The sequence below is a fragment of the Nothoprocta perdicaria genome, unplaced genomic scaffold, assembly GCF_003342845.1.
Source record: "Nothoprocta perdicaria isolate Ctin4 unplaced genomic scaffold, notPer1 scaffold_33, whole genome shotgun sequence".
In the NCBI taxonomy this organism is placed as follows: Eukaryota; Metazoa; Chordata; class Aves; order Tinamiformes; family Tinamidae; genus Nothoprocta; species Nothoprocta perdicaria.
Genome location: NW_020455566.1, coordinates 4,606,789 through 4,627,101, shown reverse-complemented (window position 1 = coordinate 4,627,101; position 20,313 = coordinate 4,606,789). Strand labels below are relative to the sequence as shown.

General features: G+C 59.6%; 1 protein-coding gene across 1 annotated transcript in view; it reads right to left on the bottom strand.

Moving 5' to 3' along the window:
- The window catches only part of PTPRU (protein tyrosine phosphatase, receptor type U), a 44,659-nt gene extending 27,074 nt beyond the window's left edge, over window positions 1–17,585 (bottom strand). Inside the window, exons 1-7 of the mRNA XM_026043392.1 lie at window positions 17,469–17,585; window positions 9,354–9,625; window positions 9,200–9,281; window positions 8,590–8,705; window positions 8,207–8,381; window positions 6,960–7,253; window positions 2,248–2,556 (exon numbers count right to left, since the gene is read on the bottom strand). Coding sequence (XP_025899177.1) covers window positions 2,248–2,556; window positions 6,960–7,253; window positions 8,207–8,381; window positions 8,590–8,705; window positions 9,200–9,281; window positions 9,354–9,625; window positions 17,469–17,502 — 1,282 coding nt within the window. The 5' untranslated portion in view covers window positions 17,503–17,585. The remainder of the gene's footprint in view (window positions 1–2,247; window positions 2,557–6,959; window positions 7,254–8,206; window positions 8,382–8,589; window positions 8,706–9,199; window positions 9,282–9,353; window positions 9,626–17,468) is intronic.
- Between the last annotated feature and the right edge of the window lie 2,728 nt (window positions 17,586–20,313).

Here is a 20,313-nt window from a genome sequence, read left to right as displayed (position 1 = left end):
GCACCCTCCAACCCAAGGGGAGCCACCAGAAAAAAATAAAAATAAGGATAAAGACCAAGATATGGAGAACCAAGAGGATGAAGCAACAGCAGGGCCCAAGGACATTATTTACAGTTATTAGCCAGGCTCTTCTCAAGTTGCCTGCTTGGAAGCAGCCCTTTGGCTGCTTTGCACTTCGGGTCGCACTCCTATTCCGGCCGAGGGAGAGCGATCGCCTTCCGCGCTCTTCCCACCATGCAAATACACAATTCCCACCTGATTTACAAGCTAATTTAATGAGAGGCACCGTGTCCTACACGTGTTCACGAGACAGTTATTAACTTCACGGAGAATTACAGCGAGCTTTAGGGCAGCAGCAGGCACACACACACACACATTTCTCCTCCACCTCCCTTGGACGCCGCTTCAAGGCTTTGCAGGTGTTTTTTGTAGCCCACGATGCAGGGGGATGCGGCCACTAAATCCTGCCTGGGTGCAGACACAGATTCCTTTTCTGACAATCTCTACGAAATGCCCCTAATTTTCAGCATTTTGGGGAGGTGGCCAAAACACATCCCCAGGGCGCACGGGCACAGCCACAATTCGGGCATCTTTTAACTCCAGAGAAAGCTCTGCCCGAGCTGGAGGCGTCAGCACATCGGATGAGCTCCTGCAGCACCACCGGATTTTGGTGTTAAAACCTGCAAATCCAGTATCAAAAACACCCAAGACTTAAAAAGAAATGATTTGCTGCTGGTACAAGGGCAACTTCTACCAATATATTTGGCAGAGCAGAGCTTCATCTCCAAAAGAGACATAAAGGTCTACTAAAAAAATATTATAATGCCACCAAAATTTAGATACAACAATGAATGCACCGGGCAAGAAACAGAGCACTGGGCACAATCATTAGCTAATTTAGATAAATTGGGCAGATATAATTGACCAAATATCCCTACACGAGGTGACTTATTGATCCCTCTGGAGACAGACGGCACGTGCCGGATCGAGCGCGATCCAAGGGGAAGCGGAAAGCCGGAGTTAATCAACGTATAGTGGGAAAACAGCTGGAGCGATTATAGCAGAGCAAGAACCAACATGTGCAGTGTCCCCATGTGACGCGGAGGCAGCTGGAGCGCACGCGGCTCGGGGAAACCAGCCGGGAAATCAGAGCTGGAAAATAAACACCAGGGAGCCGGGGGCCGCGCGGTCAGGCGGCCTTGGGGACAGGGAAGCACCAGGACGGGCTCTGCCTTTGCTCCTGTTCCAGCTGCACGAACGTCCAGCTTCTCCCTCAAAGCAAAACCCTGGGATAAAACTGGTGCTTCCCTGGAAAACCGAGCCGCCGTGGCTGTGTTGTCTCGCGGGATGCTCCGACGTCCCACTAAGTGGGCATATCCCCCATTAACTGCCCTCAGGGCCAAACCCTCAGCAGTTACCAGCTCAGGCACGCTGGTTGCTAATGCTGGGTGCTGAAAAGTGCCTTGGAGACAATTACTGGAGCCGGGAGCACACGGAGGAGGTTTTGCCCGGGAACAACAGGGTGATTCCTCTGCACCGTCACGCTCGTTCCCGATTCTCGCTTGGCTGGGTCAGGCGGAAGGCGCTCCGGAGCCGCAGGGAGGCTCGTGCCGAGGGCAGCTCATGCGCACGACCGTTCCCAGCACCAGGGTGGGCAGCACCCTTCCCACCCGGCCCCACGCGCAGGAGGAGGGCCCCGCGCGGCAGCCGGCGCCACCCGTCACGAGGCTCCTTCCCCTCCTGCAGCTCCCAGCTTGGATGGGCGCTGGGATGCAGCAGCAGAATCACAGGCTGAGGCGGAATCACAACCTGGATGGGACCTCTGGAGATCATCCAGCCCAACCCTCGTCCTCGAGCAGGGTCACCTAGAGCATGTTGCCTAGGTGGCTTTGGAGTATCTCCAAGGATGGAGACCCTGGGGCCTCATCCATCCTGCAGCGTGGCCAGGAAGAGGAGAGGAAAACCCGCATCGCTCCCACTAGGAGCAGCGTCGCCAGCGAAGAACCAGGAAGGGCATAAAGCCTCGTTAAGCAGAGCCCGAGCTCCATGGACGGCCGACGTTACCTAAACCTATTTATTATTATTATAAACCATGCCTATTTATTACTTCAACCATCACTGGGCTTTGACCCCGCAGTGCCGGACGAACAAGGAAACCAGCAGCACTTGGCAGGGCTCCAGCCAGGAAGGCAGGAGCTTCCTGCCACCCAGCACAGCTCTCGCTCCGAGCGAACCGCGCGGACTCACCGTCCTCGTCCGTCTGGAACACCATCTCCTTGCCCTCCTTGCGGCCCTCGGGGTTGGAGAGGATGAGCTTCACGTGGATGTTCTTGTAGGGCAGCAGGTTCTTGATGGTGTAGCGGTTGACGCCGCGCTCCATCTTGGCGCACTCGCGGAAGGTCTGGTTGTGGCTGGAGCCCACGAAGTAGCGGTAGCAGAGCGAGACCGTGAACGTGTGGCACCGCGTCACGTTGTAGCCCAGCGGCTCCCACTGCAGCGTCAGCTGCCGCGCCTGGATCTCGGAGAACGCGAGGCCCTTGGGGGCCCTCATGGGCTCTGCCGAGGGAAGAGGGATGGGGACACATGAGCAATACATGGAAAATAAGCAGTAGGATGGATCCACAGCTGGCAAAACTACCCAGGTTGGCATCCCCATCTCCTTCCCACCCAAAGGAGGGAATTCCACTCAAGGAGCATGGCCAGCGCCCCAACAGGGCTCTGCGGACAGCATCCAACCCCTCATGAACAGTCTAGCGCCACGGGAGCACTAGCCTTTCCACGGAGCTCATGCCAGGTTCCGGGAAGACAGACGGATGCACTCGTTGGGAAGAGGTTTAATTAGTCAGCATAATCGGCATCATCAGAGGTGTGATTTAATGAGGAGCCGGGCTCCTAGGCCGGCCGCTGTACGAGCAGTGGTGGGAAGGACGCCCTGGAGGCTGAGGTTGCCCTCGTGGGATGAATCCCGCAGCGGGACTCGGCAGAGCCCAAGTGACACCTGACACCCTGCTGCAGCTCGGTGACACGCGCCCCACGACCCCGACACCCCCGCAGGGCCAAACATGTCCCCTGCAACCATCCCTCCCAAACCACCCCCTGCAACCATCCCTCCCAAATCACCCCCTGCAAACATCCCTCCCAAGCACTGCAGATTCCCCCCGGATTCGCGCCGCGGGGGAGTCCGCACAGCTCAGGGCTGTGAGGGATGCTTCCCAGCCCGACTGCATGGGCCAAGGACAGCCGCTCGTGCCCAGGAGGTGCCGCCCCGCAGGGACAGGGACGGAGCCGGATCCTGCCGCGGGGCCCGGCCAAGGCGCCCGCTCCCGGGCTCCTCCACGCAGCCCCGCACACCTCAGCGCTCGCTCCTCACCCAGCGCCTCTCGGCACCGAGTTTCAGCACCCTGCAGATGGGGAACACGACAAGGAAGGGATGAGGCTCATCCATGCGGCCTGTTGTAGCCAGACATGGAGAGGAGCCTTTGGAAACCTTCCTGGGGGAACACAGCGAGCCAGCTCCCGGCGCTGCCGTAACCAGGAGGGCAGATTGGCACCATCACCACCCAGGAGGCCCACGGCTCATCGGCTGCCGCCCGCAGCCCCGGCTCTCGGGCAAACACGGCGCCGTCCTCCTCGCCCCGGGCACCAGGGGACACTGCCCTGCACAGCCAGCTCGGAGCCCAGCGCCCACGGAGAGGCTTCCAGCCGAGGGGACACATCCCGCCACCGCGGAGGCAGGAGGCCGCTTGTTGGCTGCCCACCTGGGAACTGCAACGTCCTGGTCACCGCTTTCACGCGGCCGTGCTCAACGGCGGCCAGATCCCGGGGGGCAGCTCTTTTCAGGATGGGTTTGCAGGCCTTGTGCCCTGAGCAACCCTCTCCTCGGCAAGACCACAGAGTCCTGATGCCCGTGGGCATCTCTCACGTTGGGCTGCAGAGGGGGGTCTCCATGGGGACGCGGTGCTGCCTCAGCGCCTGGGCTGCGGGGCCAGGCTCCGAGCTCCCCATCCCCTCCTCGCTCCGGAGCGTTTCAATCAGCAGGGACAAGCAGAGACGCGGCAGCCCCGGGCCAGCGCGCGTGCACTCGCAGAGCGCTCGGCTAACGAGGCTAAAGAGGACGTCTGCAGGCGCCAGCACGGCGGGACAGAGCCGTGCGATCAGCGGTACCGGTACCGAGCGCGGCGGCATCGCAGTGCCGGGAACCTCCGCGGGCTCCCAGCCGCCCGGCGCGGGATGCTGCGGCACATGGCAACTCCGCAGCTCCTCCCAGGGAGGATTTAGGGCTGCATCCCATGCAGGCAGGCGCCATCGGAGCAATAGCGATGCTGCAGGGAGGTGCTGCGCTTTAGGAGGGAGGGCGTTTTGCAAAGCAAACAGGACTGGGGACATTATTTTATCTTTATTCAGGAAGACAGGAGTGCGGGTCTAGAGCCCTCAGACCCGGAGTCAGCTCGCCCAGCTCACAGGCCTCGCTGGAGCCCCACTCCAAGCAGGGGCAGCCAAGGGCCAGCCCCAGCTCCGTAACACACACGCAGGGAGCGACTCCCACATCTCACGAGCGAAAACGATGCAACGTCAACGCAGCACCAAGGCCGTTCCCCTGCCCACCCTAGGGAGGCCACCGGGGTGCTCAGAGGGACCTGGAGCTGCCCAGGCCACCTCCCCAAAAGAGGCTCCCAACGCCCCTGCGATGAGGGAGCTGAGGCTGGGAATGGGGAGGACTGATGGGAAGAAGGCCACGCCAGTGCCTTGCTCTGCTCCAAGGACACCCTCGCTCTTCCACAAGACACTGGAGCAATTATCTGGACAACAGAAAAAGAAGCTCATTCCCAGACAGGCTGAACATTTCCACTGCTACCAGAGCACAAGGACCCCCTGGATTTAATTTATAAACCTCAGTTAAAGCCACCAACAGGCTCCAGGGCTGAAGGAGGGAAGAGAAACCAAAGAGCAGGATCCCGGCCTGTCATTACGGCTGCAATCGCTGCCTGGCTGATGGCAGTTAAGGGCCTTGTCATAAAAACTGCTCCCGCGCCGGGCCGAGGAGCACAACAGTCACGTCCGTCCTCAGCATCTCCCCTTCCCTCCGGCGTTGGTCAATTAGGGGCAGTTCAGCCCTCCGCACATCAAGGCAGGCGGCTGCCATGTCCTGCCCGAAGCTCCTGCACCAGGAGCCTCCTCTCACCCGTGCAACCACAGCCAAGGCAACGGGGGCAGAGCGGGTCCTCCGAGCCGGACACCCCGCCAAGGCCGGGCGGAGAAGAGTTTGAGGGCAAATCCCCAGAGAGAAAGGGATTCACCAGCGGCCCCACATCCCCAAAGAAATACTGTCACTGTCAGGCATGGAGGGGGCACCAGGTATGCCACACTAACTCGCAGCCGGCTCCAGATGTGCCAGAAGGAAGAAATTCCAGATCCCTTCTCGCCACTGTTCTCCAGGATGGGAGCAAGGAGCCTTGGCAGGGACAGGGGGTGCCCCGAATCAGCAAACACCCCCAGGGCGCCGCCCCGAGCCCCGTGTGGCGCTGGCTCTGCCACAGCAGGTTTCGGAGCCTCCCCTGGCTGCCAGGGACATGTCCAGCCCGGGGTAACATTCACAACATGCGAGTGACCTGCACACGTGCCAGCGGCCCTGCCTCTGCACGGGCACCAGGGCATGGGGACTCCCCCACGTACATCTCCAGAGCAGCATCTGTCAGAGGCCAAGGGACATTTCAAGGTGTGTGGCAGCTGTTGCCCTTGCCGCTGCACTCATCCAGCTAGGATGGAGCTGTATCCCAGACCAGCCCTGCCCTCCAGGCAGGAGGCCCAGCCGGGGCAGAGCGGCCTGGGCACCACCACCTCCCACCAGCCACATGCTCCGAGACCCCTAAAACAGAGTGGCTGTGCTCAGGGACACCAGTCCCTCCCAGCAGCCCTGGGCTCTAGAGATGCCCTGAGCTAGACCATGCCTAGGACCTGTGGTCCGGGCCCAGGCTGGGGGTCAGCAGCTGCATCTCCTGCCCTCCTCCAGCCTTCACCCACCACAAGGGACTAAGAGCAGCAGCAGATGCAGCTGATAAGCGTGTGCATCACGTCTGTGCGTTTCTGCACCAAGGTCACGCTACTTTGTCCAGCAACCATTGACACTGATTAGCAAAAATGGGCTGTCAGTGGGAGCCCCTGGGCTCGAGCTGGCGCTTTGGGGCGGGTGGACGCGGCTGCTCCACGCACGCCGCTCGCGTGGGCTCAGGACTGGGCTGCCGCCTGCGCTCCCGCCGCCCTCCAGCCAGCCCCACCACAACAGCAGCTTTGCTAGAGGTCCCCCCGAGATACCCGACACTCATTTGGGCTGCTCAGCCCCACACCTCTTCATCGAGCAGGGCAACAGGGAAGTCTGCCCGAGTGGGGCTCTGCTGAGCTTGGAGAGGAGAGAGGGAATCCCACCGTGAGGCCGCGCTCACCGGCAAGGTCCCAGGCCATGCTGATGCTCTCAGAGTCTAGTTAGTTATGGCCCAGCCTCCAGAGACACCGACCCCTCCACTGGGCTCCTCCAGCCCTGCCAGTCCCAAAAAGGATCTTGGTTGGCATCTCCTACACCAGACTCTTCTAGAAGCAGAGCTGCTTTTGGTCCGGACGCAGCAGCCCTTCGTCTCCACTTCCCAACAGAGCGAGGACAAGGAAGGTCATGAGATGGCAGAGCTGCCCAGCTCTCTTCCCTTCTCCCATCCAGCCTATGGACTAGGAAAGCAGCACACAAGCTTTAAGCACCAGTTTGTATTGCCTGGAGTTGTGAGAGGTCTGAAACAGGGCTGTTCCCAGTCTCACCAGGACCTCCCTGCTCCGATTTCCTGCGGACACCCCTCGAGACACCAAGGGAGCTCCCTCCAAGCCACCAGGAACGCTGATGCCCTTGACCAACACACGGCCACACCACGCACAGCCCACAGCTTGGGGCAGAAGGACGCCAGCGTGACACCCACCTGCACACTTGGTCCTGCTGATGAGGGGCGGCCCTGGCTTGCCCGTGCCCCCTTCCCCAGGGCGAGTGAGCAACACGCTGATCTCATACTCCGTGTCGGGATCCAGGTGCCAGAGCTTGTAGGTCTGCATGTTGACGGCGTGCACCTCCGACCAGGGCCCCGAGGTCATGCGGTACTCGATCTCCTTGCGCACGATGGGGCCGTCGCCGATGATGGAGTTAGTGTTGAGCTGGATGATGAGGTAGGTGGAGCCCGCACGGAGCAGCTGCGGGGGAGCGATGGGCGTCGGGGGCTCTGGAACAGAGGGAAGACGTGATGGATTCAGCATTCCCCTCTGGAAAGGGCTAAGCTCCCAGACCCTGCCCTTCCTTGTCTATCTGGGCCTTGCTAACACCAGGTCAGATACGATCTCTCTCAACCAGAGGAGACTCCTTGACTTCAGCTGTACTTTTACTACTAGAAACCATCTTTCTGTCTGGGCACAACTGAGACATTGGCAGTCTCTCTTCTCTTACAACCTGATCACCTTCACACCTCAGGGCACAACAGGATAAACTGATTTCATGCACAGAGGGCAAGTGAAACCAAGATGGGGATGTGCACTGAAATATCTGAGAGCACAACCCAGCCCAGAGCACGTTTTAGCCCAGCAAATAAGTCCCTCTATACACATCATTTTCAGTGAGGGTTAACAGCCCAGGCAGCAATTCAGTTTCATCTGATAAACCTTAATTATTTTTATACGATACACAGCACAAAATTCACTAAGGTACTGCAAAGTTGCACTGTAATTATTAGCTCCCAGTTACTACAGTCACAAATAAACAAGAAAAAGCTGCTGGGACAGGTAGTGTTCTTTCTCTGTGTTGATGTGCACATGTTGGTTGAATCACGCGCACTGGTCACAGCAATCAAGAGCGATCCCCTGCCTTGAGAAAAACGCTGTCCTCCTCGGCAAACAGGGCAGCAGAAACAGCTCTTGCAACCAAGCCCTAGATGCGATCCAGACTTGAGGAGGAAATTATCCACATTTTAAACTCCAGGAAGCGGAGGCCCAAATAGGGGGAACGGATTGCTGAAGGTACCGGCCACCACCAGAACTGAACACAGCAACGAGCCTCTAACCGCAGCCCTAATCCCAGGCAAGTCGTTTACAGTGGCAGGCCCTCAGTTTCCCCAACTGGGGACCTGGGCAGCCCAGCTCCCCGCAGCCTGTGGCGCCGTGTGGACAGTGTCCCCTTGCCCACCTTTCACGATGAGCTCGGCGAAGTTGGAGACACCCGAGCCCCGGACAGACTGGGTAACGCAGCGGTACATGTCCTGCTCCCTCTTGGACACCTCATCCAGCTGGAACGTGGCCAGAAAGCGCCGGTGGCTGATGTGCTTCACCGAGGTGGCCGGCACCACATCCCCGTTCTGCCTCTGCCCGCCGGGGAAAGAGAGATGTTAGAAGGAGGCATAACATCACCTCCCAAGCCGTAAAATAGGTCTCCAAAGGATGTCTGGTTAGAGGGGAGAGATCCCCCCTTCGTTTGTTATCATGTTCCATAGGAAAGGGACACAAGGAGGTTAATGGTGAAGGCGGTGGGGTGTAACCCCTGGTCGGAGGGCACCAGCCCATCCATCTTACCTGCATGAGGAACCTCTCCGCCTCAGAGGCCTTCCCGGCGGCCACGCACTGGAAGGTTGCGTTCTGCCCCGCGTTCACCTCCACGTCGCCCAGGCGGGAGAAATGAGGCGCTTTCGCTGTCGGGAGACGGGGAAACAGGAGAGTCACCAGAGGGCTGAGACTCACCAAGGACCCACATCCACCTCAACCCCACCACCAGGACCTGGGCGCTGGGGCCAGAGCTGAGCTCCAGGCAGGAGTAGCAGCCGACCGGCTGTTGGGACACGAGCTCCCCTTTCCCAGCGTCTGTTGGGACACGAGCTCCCCTTTCCCAGCGGGGATGGGGGAAGCTCCCAGCCCCACCAGCCCATCTCGGAGGGCGTTTTGGGGCTATGCGCTTGCTTTCAGCCTGCATTGCACCAAGCTCGTGTATCAACCAGAGCAGCGACGGGGCTGCACATCAGGCAGAGAAAGGCTCTTTTCCCGGTGGAGCAACGTGTCCCTCAGAGACCATGGCGGGAGACAGGAGCCCTGGGGCAGCACGAGGAGACCTCGTCCATCCTCTTGAACGGCCTCCACTGGCTTCACCCGCCCCAGCAGCAGGGCCCGCTGGCCGCTCGGCCGTACTCACAGCAGGGATAGTTCAGGAGCAAGATGTCGTCCAAGCCAAGGTAGCCCCTGCGCTCGCTGGACACCACGGCCTCGAACAGCACCTGGGGCAGCCGGCAGGGTCAGGCGAGGCGGCAGCCCGCGGCCGAGGGGCACCGAGGGCACCGCGCGCTCACCTGGTACTCGTTGGGCCAGAACATGCTGACGGCCAGCTCGGCCTGGTGCCACTGGCGGCCGTGGGAGCCCGAGGCGTCCCAGACGGCGCGGCCCGGCGGGCCGCCCGGCACCTCCACATAGGCGCGCAGGGCGCCGGGGCCGCGGCCCTCGCGGCCGTAGAGGAAGTAGCTGAACTGCAGGCAGTGCGTGTCGTTCTCGCTCAGCGGCGGGAAGAGCAGGCGGGCCCGCTGGCCCGGCGCGTGCTGCGACGCGTTCACCATGAGGTAGGAACCTGCGGCGCGGGGGAGACGCCGTGAGAAGCCGCGCGCGGCGCCCAGGCCGCCCGCCCCGTCCCCTCGCCATCGCTCCGCACCGCGGCCTTCCCGCCTCAGCCCGCGCCAGGCTGCTTTCCAGGCTGAAAATTAAAGAAAAATAAAAGGGGATCATTTTAATTTCCTCCTGGAAGCAGCAGGGAAGGGAGCAGGGGGATGTTTCTTCTCTCTCATGATCTTTTTGCCCTCCCCAGCAAAGTTATTGCTGCAAAATGGAGACACTCGGGCTCCCTTTGGGCCATGCCTCAGCCAAGCGCCGTCCTTGATGCCCATCCGATCTGCTGGTTGATGTTGATACAAAAAGGCCCTTTGGAAAGAGGGCAGAGGAAAAAAAATAATTGAGAGTAAAATGAAATCGCTGAGCAGCCCCCAAACACGACAGGCTGCAGCACTGGGACGGGGGAGTCCTCCCCGATGGACCCACAGTCCCCGAACGCAGCCCGGAGAGCGCTCCCGAGACACTCTATGGGAATATTTTCCGTACTTTCCATATTTCCTTGCCAAGCTGGCAAGGATCCCCGCGCTCGGTGTTTTTCCTCTTAAATATTTTCTTCCCAGCGTCACCATAACCGCGAAAGCGGCTTCGCGCTGCTCGGCTTTGCAGTAATTATGTCATCCCTGCAATGTCTTTTTTTTCCCCCCTGCAAACTGCTGCTGCTAACTCCAGCCTCAGCTTCACCTTAACCTTCCGGGGATAGATTATTTTTTTTGCTTTAGACAAATAAATAATGAAAGATAACCCAAACAAACAAATTTTCCCCGGGCAGAGCCAGTCCCCAGCGCTGCCAATACAACCAGGATCATTACCCCAGATGAGGAGCTCGTCATCAACCCCTAAAGCCAAGGGGCCAGCTCAGCCAGCGACAGGATCCAGGATCCCAAGCTAGGATGTTATCTCCCACTAACGAGGCAATTAAGGAAGCACTCATCTGCAGGAGTATTTATCTGCTCTAAATGGATAAATCAAGTGAGAGGATAGAGGTGCTGCGAGCAAACCAGCTCTGAGCAGCCGTCTTGAGCATCCTCCTGCTGCAGGCAGTATCCTCGGGTTGCGGCGCACTGAAGTGAAACACCCGTCCAGATCTGAGCCTGCTGATTAGTCCTTGTTATCGCAGGGGCTAACGGGGCTCTGCATGAAGCAGCACATCCTGCAGCCCTGGGGAATTACTGAAATTGCAAGGGTGAGAGTTGCTCGCCAAGCAAAAAAAGAGGATCGCAAGCTAGCAGCGTGGCAGGAGGCTGCGCAGCACCCGGAGGGAAAAGCGCCGTTTATTCCTGCTGTAAAGGGACAGATGCCGGCAGATACAGATGGGGCTGAGGGAAAACACGCTCCTGCCCACGGCAGCAGCACAGGGAGACCCATGGAGGCAGCAGGAGACCCACACAAGGGTTGCAGGTGACAACAGGGTGACAGCTGGCACGTGCACCATGACCATCCAAACATCTGGACAGAAAGTTCAAAGAGGCATTTGGCAGCCACACACCGGAGCCAAGGCAATGCCGAGCTCTACAGGGATGCTCCCAAGGCCCCAGGTACCACGAGCCTCTGGGTTTGCAGTGGGAATAAGGAGGAGCCAAGTGGAAAGGTGCCTGGAGTGCAGCTGCCGCAGGGATATGGGAGCTCTCCGAGCCACAGGAACACGACAGCCTCGTACAGGAATTTGCCCCACGCTCCTTGGAGCAGTTGGAAGATGGCGCTCATGTTGGGGTGAATCGGTCATGCTCCATAACAAGAGCTGCAGTAAATCATGAACTCAGCCCGCGATGTGCAACACGGGTGCCCTCGGCAAGTGCCACGCTGTGGCCTAGCAGCGAGTGCATCGGGTGACGCAAACAGGACAGGAGGCTCCAGGCCCCTTGGATTTGTTGCCCGTTAATCCTTAAACCACAGCCCAGACCCCTAGGAAGCCTCTCCCGTGGGAAGACGTCCTTCCCACCGCGCACTCAGCCTCGTTCTAGTGACAGCTTCCATGAGGATCACCCAGCCTTCCCACCCGGGGCGATGGCGGAGCAGGAATGAGCACTCTGTGAGCTGCCAAATCCGGGATTTTACAGCCCATCTCCATCCCTGCAAAGGAGCAGGAGACGGCAAAGCAAGGGAGGCTGCTGCCGGTCCCGCTCGGCTGGGCATCCAGGGCCACCACGGCCCCAGGAGGTCCCAGACCAGCGCAGCAGAGCCCAGGGGACACCCAGGACATTTTGAGGCAGCCAGAGGGGTTGGAGCAACATTGCAGCTAATCAGCACAGCTGTTTCCTTAAGTCCTGTCCATATGTCAACATGTCCATTAAAATCTGCTCTAAAACTCATGACAGGGAAATGACTTGCGAATCAACCATGCAACAACCAACATCTGTGTTCAGGGATCACTGCATCAACCAGTGGGATGCTCTGGGTTGAGAAGTCAGAGGCAAAGGCAGGTTCAGACCCTGTACTTCAAGTGATGGTTATAGCCTAAAAGCTCCTGCAGCCTTGAAGAATTGGAGGAGAAGAAGCGAAACAGCCTCTCCATCCACTCATGTCCGGGCTCACGCCAACCTCCACAACACGGCCCTGGCTCCAGTTGCAGCTCCAGCGTGGCTGGTGTCACTCCGCAGCAGCAAACAGGTCCCCAGAGCCACCAAAGGGCTTGCACTGAAGAACCACGTGCCCTTGCGCAGGCTCCTGGGCGCAGAAAGGACATGCAGAAGGACACAGCAGGGGTAGGGGGGCTCTGCAAGGGCTTCTCCACACCTTGAGCAGAAAGCCCTGGGAGCATCGCAAAAAATGCACCAGTCTTGAGCATAGTTTTCACCCAACCTGCGGCTTGGTCTGTTTCAGAGATCGCCCCAAGCTGCAGAGGAATCATCCCCCTGCCCCAAGTGGCTGCGGAAGAGGAGAGAACCGTTCATCCGTCCGTCCACTGCCACCCCTGGTGCACAGCCGCCGCCGGCCAAGAGCCCATTAGCACAGGCAGATCAATCCCTGCCGAGCCGGGGTTGCTAATTCCTTCCTCTGGCCTTCGATCCCATGTGAGGGCGGGTTCGATGGACGCTGCTCCCACTGCCGCCCGCGCCCTCCGGCCCCACTTCGCCGGGCTGGGGAGCGGGCGGGACGAGGCCGGCACTGCGTTTAACCTGGAGGGGCTGCTGGGGAAGAGGCGCCAGCTGCTCAATGCAGAAAAACTCTGGAAAAGGGCGGGGGAAGCTGGAAAGTGTTGGAGTAAAACAAATGGAAACAGAAGTTTCTGGCTGCATTTCCTATGGGAAAGGCATCCATTTGCTCTGTAGAAGTTGGCCGCAAGGCCCATCCGAAGTGTGAGCTGTCAAACTGGCTCTGCCCATACGCAGAAAACCTCGAGCTTGCCAGAGCGAAGTCCTCATGCAACGTCTCTAGCCTAGTTTTCTGATTAAGGGGGGAATTGGCCTTTGCACAGAGTCCAATTCGGTCTCCAAGAATAACCCGGCACCTCCGAAAACCCCGACCTTGAGCAGCAAAGCCCAGCACCGCGTTCCCAAAAGCCGCCCAGCTGCAGAGTGCAGCCTTGAGCGCGCCGAGATGGATCACGCCGGCGCGCGCCTGAGCGGCGTGGAGGATCCGCCAGAGAATAGCAAAGCCTCCGGAAAAGGGCAACAAAAATCTCTTCCTCTCAATCCGCACTTCGGGGTCGACCCCTGCGCGCGGGCGCCACGGAGCTCCGAGCTCCCGGGGCGGCCCCGTGGCTTCTGCTCCGGCGCTTCCCCGGCGAGTGGGAATCGGAGCCGAGCGGCGCCGCGGGGTCGGGAAGGGGCAGGCAGCACTGGCCATGTGCAGGATGCCGCGGTGCCCTGCTCGGGGTGATTTTAAGGGAAAGCATCCAGGAAAGGGTGTCCCCTTCCCCAATGAAGCAGCAGGGATTTTTGGTGAGCCCTGCTTGGTGCTCCCCAGAGCATCCTCGCACAAGGACGCAGGAGACCTGGGAATCGCTCGCCTCTGGAGGGCTGCTCCATCTGTATTTTACATGTTTTACACTCTGTGTGCAGGCAAATGCAAATGGAGCAGTTGCTCATGCTGAACTGACCCGTCCTCGCCCCACGTTTGCCACCTGCTTTTGGACCTCTACATTGAGCAGCCACCCCCGGGCTGGCTGCTCGACGGCGACAAGCGAGCCCGGACACCCAGCAGCGTCTCATCACACCAGAAAAGCCTCTCTCCTCTCCCCAGCGCTGAACTTACTTAAAAGACTGATAAGAAATAGGGAAAGCAGGATGAGAAACAGCCTAGAGGGGAGGTAAGCCCTAATTTCCAACTTAAAAAAAAAAAAAAAAAAAAAAAGAAAAATGCTTTGCACTGCAAACTTAGAAACATATACGTGCAAGGCAGTTCTAGGAGGCAGAGGAGTCCAGGTGCTCCAACCAAGGTGGCCGCTGCTAGCGGGGCCCTGCTGCACGGCTGGGTGAGGAGCGGAACAGCAGGAGGCTCCGAGCTGGGCCCTTCCCAGGTTTCCTCCGACCCCAATCAACTGCAGTGCAGTTTCCACCAGGTAAACTGGGCAATTTCAAACAGCAAAAACCCCTTCCTCAGCATTGTCCCCTGGTTCTGCCCCGTCACCAACATGGGCCCCGTCACCATCCGCATCCCACGAGCTCACGCAGGGCTTCACCCGAACACCCTTCGCAGCTTCGACCACTGCTAAGTGACTCAACCTCGTGTTTCACCTCAACAGCTCCCGAAATCAGCCCAATTTAACTCCTGCTGAGCCAATTTCCCTGCCCAGACCATCTGGACCTTTCTCTGCAGAGGCAGGTTGTCCTTCACCACCCCAACCCCTGCAGCTGGGGCACTCCATGTGAATGTGAAGAGCAGCATGGACCAGGCCACATCCATGGGCCAGGCTACATCCATGGGTCCCGCCTAGGAGAGGAGCACGTCCGAAATCCCCCGCCGCGTCCATGGAGAGTGAGCCCAGCTCAGGAGCGGGAGAGCTCCCGCGACCCCAGCTCGCCCCAACCTTCCCTTTAAAGAACAATAAAGTGGTGAAAAAGCAGGACTGCAACGCGGGAGAGACCCATCCATCAGCTTCATGTGAAAGAGGGAGACAAGTCAAGACGGGCTGGGGGAAATGAGCACAAACAAAGCACAAAAACAAACAGAAAGAGGGAAGAAAAGGTAGAGGTGGGTGGCGAGCAGCCAGGATCTGCTCACATAAATTCCATGTTCCTTGAAATTGGCTGATCTCCAATAAAAACTCATTTTAATCTAAGACCACGAGACGCCTTTGTAAAGCGCTCCCTGGAGAGGCCGCAGGGATGTGGGATATTACTGATGTGCCGGAGGGGCCCGGAGCGGCACGATGAGGCTGGGGCCGCGCGCCCCTCCCGCCCTTGCCAGTTTTGTGGGAAGCGTCGGGAAGTCCATCCCGCTGATCCGGCACTCTGCGCCGTCCCGCTGCCCGGCACGCTCACGCCAAGGGCTCTGGCTGGGCCGCTGCCTCCCCGCGGGCAAGGGCGGCCCCGCTGCGGCGTCCGCACGGGGTGTCCGCGAGCCTGGCGCGGTGGCACCAGCCCCGCAGACATCGGCTCTTCAGCTCGGCCCCTTCTCTGCGGGGCTTCAGTGACGGCCCCAAAGCTCGCAGCAAACCCAGCTGGTTCCGGAGCTGCAGACCCCACGTCGGCAGATGCCCCCGCAGCCACCGCAGGCTCCGCTGCTCCATCCTGTGCCCGTCTTGACATCCCCGCCGCTGTACCCGCTCCATTCTCCTCCTCGAGACTCCCATTAGTCTCATTTTAAAGCAATTATTTGGAGGAATCCCCGAGGAGCAGCGGTCTGGCAGCACGGCCAGGTCTTTGCTCCGAGACAAGTCCCCTCCGTCCGACCGGGCTGCAATGGGGGCAGGAGGAGCCCCCGGGCCCGCCACGCTCCCTCCGGAGCCGCTGCAATTCCCACCTCCGAAGGAAAAATAAATAGACACCGCTAATAGCATCGTGTCCATGATTAACCGACCAGGAAAGAGCTGTTTTGTTTTCTGACGAGCTCTATTTAGGACCAGCTTTTCCTGGCCTAAATCTCAGCCCCCAGCATGTCAGACGGCCGCTGATTAATACATTTAATTGCTGCTCTGGAGGCGCCCGCATGTCCGGAGATGCGGAACGGGCCGGGAAGCTTTTCCCAAGGGTGAAACGTTTGCTCCAAGCAAGGCTTTGCAGGGAACAGCCTGCATGGACAGACACCTCCGCTGCATCCAGACATGCTGGTTCCTCCTTATTTTGGAATTTCCTTTTTTTTTTTTTTTTTTTTCCCAGAAAAACCCTCCTGTCAGCTCCACAGGAGACACGAGGCCATCAGCACCGGAGAGGCTGGGTTGCGCACGAGAGCCAAGCAGGAGCTAAATCCAGGCTAAAATTCCCCCTGCGCCGCCCTGGTGTGGCTGGGCCGTGGGCGACCACGGAGCTGAGGTGTCTCCCATAAACAGGAATCCCTCGGCACGGTGGCAGCCCCGTCCCTGCCGGCGGCCTCCAGGACACGCAGGGGACACCGCGTCCTCCGCATCCTGCTGCCCTCCGTGGTCCCCATCCGCCTTCCCGCTGTCACCCCCCAGGGCACAGCGGGGACACCCCGGGACAGCAGGGACAGGGCGCAGCGGGGGCCTCCGACCACGCGGACCCGACCGCGGCCGCTGCCTTCGGGAACGCGGTCCCTGGAGCCGGCGGGAAGGGAAAAGGCGTCGGGAGGAGGGAGAAGATAAAGGAAGAGCAGAGGAGGGAGCCGAGCAAAGCAGCAGCACGAGCGCGGCAGCAAGATAAACACCTAGAGGCAGATTGATGGGGCAGTAAAGAGCTTTCTATAAAGCAGTTAATGCTCTAATAAAAAAAAAGAAAAGGGGAAAAAAAACATTTGTGCTGTCAGGCTACAAACCAGCTTTTCTCTCGCCGGTGCTGGACACAGCCTCCTAAAGGAGCGTGTCCAGGAGCTCCTGGATGCAGAAACAAGGGAGCGCGAAGCCGAGGGATGTGGCACGGAAACGGGACCGGAGCTGGGGACAAGGCCAGCGCCACCCGGCCCCGCTGCCCTCGACATCCACAGGAGCTCCCAGTGGTGCCAGCGGGATGCCACCGGTGCCACCGACGGTGCCACCTCCTCTCCCCGAGCCCTGGGCTGCAGAAAGAGCCTGGACTCGGCCGGGCAGGCGGAGCGACGCCCTGCGTCCAGCAAATGATGCAAACTGGTGTGAAAGCAACGGGGCTGAAAGAAGCAAAGCGGGTCCAACTGCGCTGCCTCATTCTTACAGCTCCGGGGAAGCTTCTGGCTCACAGCACCGGCCTCTCCCAGCCCAGCAAGGGCCACAAACGCCCTTTTCCTTCTCACTGGACACCAGCAGGCAGGAATTACGCACAAAGCACCGAGCTCCAGGCAAAACCAGCCCCAGCCATTGATGCTGCAACAGTCAACGGGCCAGAGCCAGATCCTTCCATGGGAATAACTGCTCTGAAGGCGGCGCTTTAAAAAATGGAGAAAAAAGGACCATTTTTCCATGTGTCCACGCCCGGCAGGCTGGGGTGGCTGCTGCAGATGTGCCGCTCTGGGACAGATGGGGAGCGGGGCGGCCCCTGCGCTCCGGCCGGCATCGCAATCCCGGGCGTCGATCCCTTCTCCGCCAGCCGGCGATGGCAGCTCCGGGCTCTAAGCGAGGAAGAGCTCGGAGCGCAGGGCACCTGCGAACAGGAGCCCATTCCCCGCCATCCAGGAGCCGGAGCAGGGTTCCTGGGAACACCGCCATGGCTCCGGGAGGCATCGCTGTCCCCTAGGGCCGAGGGGCGAGCGCGAGGCCGCCGGGACACGGGACTCACCGTGAGGAAGGTCTGCGCTCAGGTGAGGCATCATGTAGCTGCGGACGAGCTCCCAGCCGAAGTCATCGTCCTCGCCCCGGCTGTACTCGCACTGCGCCGCGTCGCCGTCCTCCTCGAAGGTGCAGCCGGCTGCGGACGGAGGGAGACGGCGTGAGCGCCGCGCAGCGAGCCCCGGGGACACGCGTGGCCGGCGCTCCCGGACGGGCTCCCAGCAGGATGCTCGAGCGGGTGCCGGCACATCCTTTCCCAGCATCCCCATCCTTAGGGATCACAGCACTTAGACACCCAGGAGCCAGGTTATCCCACAGCCAATCGCTAACGTGAGCCCCCGCCTGCATCCGGGGAGGCAACGGCTTCCAAACACGGAAACCCTTTAGGAGAAGGGCGCTACTTGACTCATTTTTATTTATGTATTTTGCAGAGTAAGGCCGGGTCGGGCGGCCCCATCACGGATCCAAGCACGGATAACACAGGATAGCCAAGTGCCATCGGCAGAGCCGGGGCGCCACGTGCCGCCCGCTCCCTCGTGTTGTGCCCTTAGACCCGGGATTAGGGCAAGCCGGGACTTGGGCTGCAACTAATGCTGGTCATGGCCAGGGAACGATGGCGAGCGGGAAGAGCCCTGGGCAAGCGGAAAGGGATGCAGAGGGATGCTTGGGGATGCCGCCCGCGCCGGGTTGCAGCTCCCATGGGGGCTTTGGGAGCAACGGGACCAGCAGAGTCCCAAATCCCACCCCAGCACAGCAGGAAACCCGGGTTCTTCCCGCACGCAGAATCCCTCCCATCCTGCCCGGCCAGGCTGCCAACCTCCCCGAAACCTCCCCCCGCTGAGCATGAAGGCTGGGAAAAAAAAACCACAAAATCCCAGCACGTCACCAAGGATGCTGCCCAAACGGAACGGGGTTTTTCCTCCTCTTTTTTCTTTCTTTTTTTGCTAGTGAGCAGCAGAAGCTTCAAACACAGCCGGTCAGAGGAGCCTTTGCCGGTGGCCACGGGGCTGCCCGAGCCCTCCCGACTGCCTGGGCTGGTCCCTCCTGCGCGGGGGCCTCTCCTCCCTGACGCTCCCCCCGTCTACAGCTCAGCTCCGTGGGGCTCTCCACATTGGCTGCAATTTGTCTGCAATTTAGTTTTTTAAGTATATATATGTAGAGCACTTCCCCATCAGGGATGTATCAGCCTTGTGCCCCTACAGGGCTGCTTGTCACTGCCCAAAGCACCTGCAGGGCTGGGACACGCTGTCCCTGGAATGGCCCGTCGTCAGTAGGTTCAAGAGTACACAAGAGTACAAGCCGCTTTTAAGCCCTACCAACGTCGGCACCTGTGCCAAGTGTCTGTGAGCACCGGTGGGAAAAAGCAGGCATCGGATCAAGGCCAGGAATAAAGAGAGAGATCCATGTGCTCGGGCTAAAAGCAGCCTGTGCTGGAGGAGGTGCGATCCGAACAGCAAGAGCAGATAAAAATACCCCGCGAGGTGCCACTTCCGAGAGCGCCCACGCGTCTCAGAGCGGCACAAACCCCCAAAACACCCGGGAGGGCAACGCAGGGCCCTGCCCCACACCCCGCAAGGGGCAAAAAGGAGCAAGAGCGGGAGATGGGGCAGGAACATGGAAAAGCTCCTGCTGTGGCCGGGGTCTGGGACAGGCCCAGCAGGAAAGTCCGGATGCTGCTGCCAAGGCAGCGAGCGGGAAGGATGCAGCTGGGACCTGCACAGGGAGCAGAGCAAAAGCAAAGGATTTGTGGAAACAGGAAGAGGGAAAAACCACTGACTAAAGCAGCAGCGCCCAAGCACAAGGGAGAGGGTGTAAACGTCCCGAGCCCGAGGACGGGGTGGCCGAGCAGCGTCCGAACGCGGCGAGCAGGAGCCCTGCGGAGCCGCAGAGGGAGCGAGGGGTGCCTGGCACGAGGGCTTCCTGCACGATCATTTCCCTTGCTCCTTCTTGCTTCTTTTATTACCCACTTAAAAACAATCAAAAATCAGGAATATAAAGCATGTGATTTTTGATCCAGGCTGGGGTGAGGCACATCGCTCGCATTCAGAATGCAGCTGCCTGCAAAGCGGGCAAGGAGACGGCCTGGCGGAGCAGCAACAGCCCGGCAGCGCCGCCAGCGCAGCATTCCCGGCGTTCCCGTTCCTCCGGGAGCGAGGGAACGTGGGGATCCGGCAGCGGGAGCGCCGAGACCCGGCTAAAATCAGACTCCGTTGTTGCCCCCGCGCCGCTCGGCTGAGCGCTGGCGCCGCGCTGGAAACGCAGGAGCTTTTTCCACGTTAGCAGGAGCAATCGGGCTCCATGGCACCGGAGCCGAAGTCGCTCCCCCCGGGGCTTTTCTGCAAGTCTCGAGGAGGGGAGCTAACTACTCAATTAGGCGCCCGTCGCACGCTCGGGGGGACACAAACGTGACAGCCCCACACAAACTATTAGCTATTCCACACGCAACACCTTGCAAGAAGCGCTTCCTTTCCTTCTCCGCCCACTTCGGCAAAAGAAAAATGCTCAAAAGCAAAAAATTCCCTATTTCCTGGCCGCAGCGTAAGCTAAGCAGAAGAACGCGGAAAGCAGCGACATCCAAAACCCTGCCAGGAGTTTGTTTTGCTTTTCCTCCTCCTTCTAAACACTGCATTTAATAGGAAAATAATCTGCTCGCTTGTAAGAAACATCAATTTGCAACTCGAAGCCTTGTAAAATAGCCAAAGCAGCTAATGCATAAACACTGGTTTTAGCCAATGCAATCCCAGGCAGAGAGGAGCCCGATATTAAGAGAGGATTTGCATAATAAGTCACTTATGCCCGATAACCCCAGCGTTCGCGGAGCGCAGCGCCGCCGGGAACAATATCGGGCTGTCGGC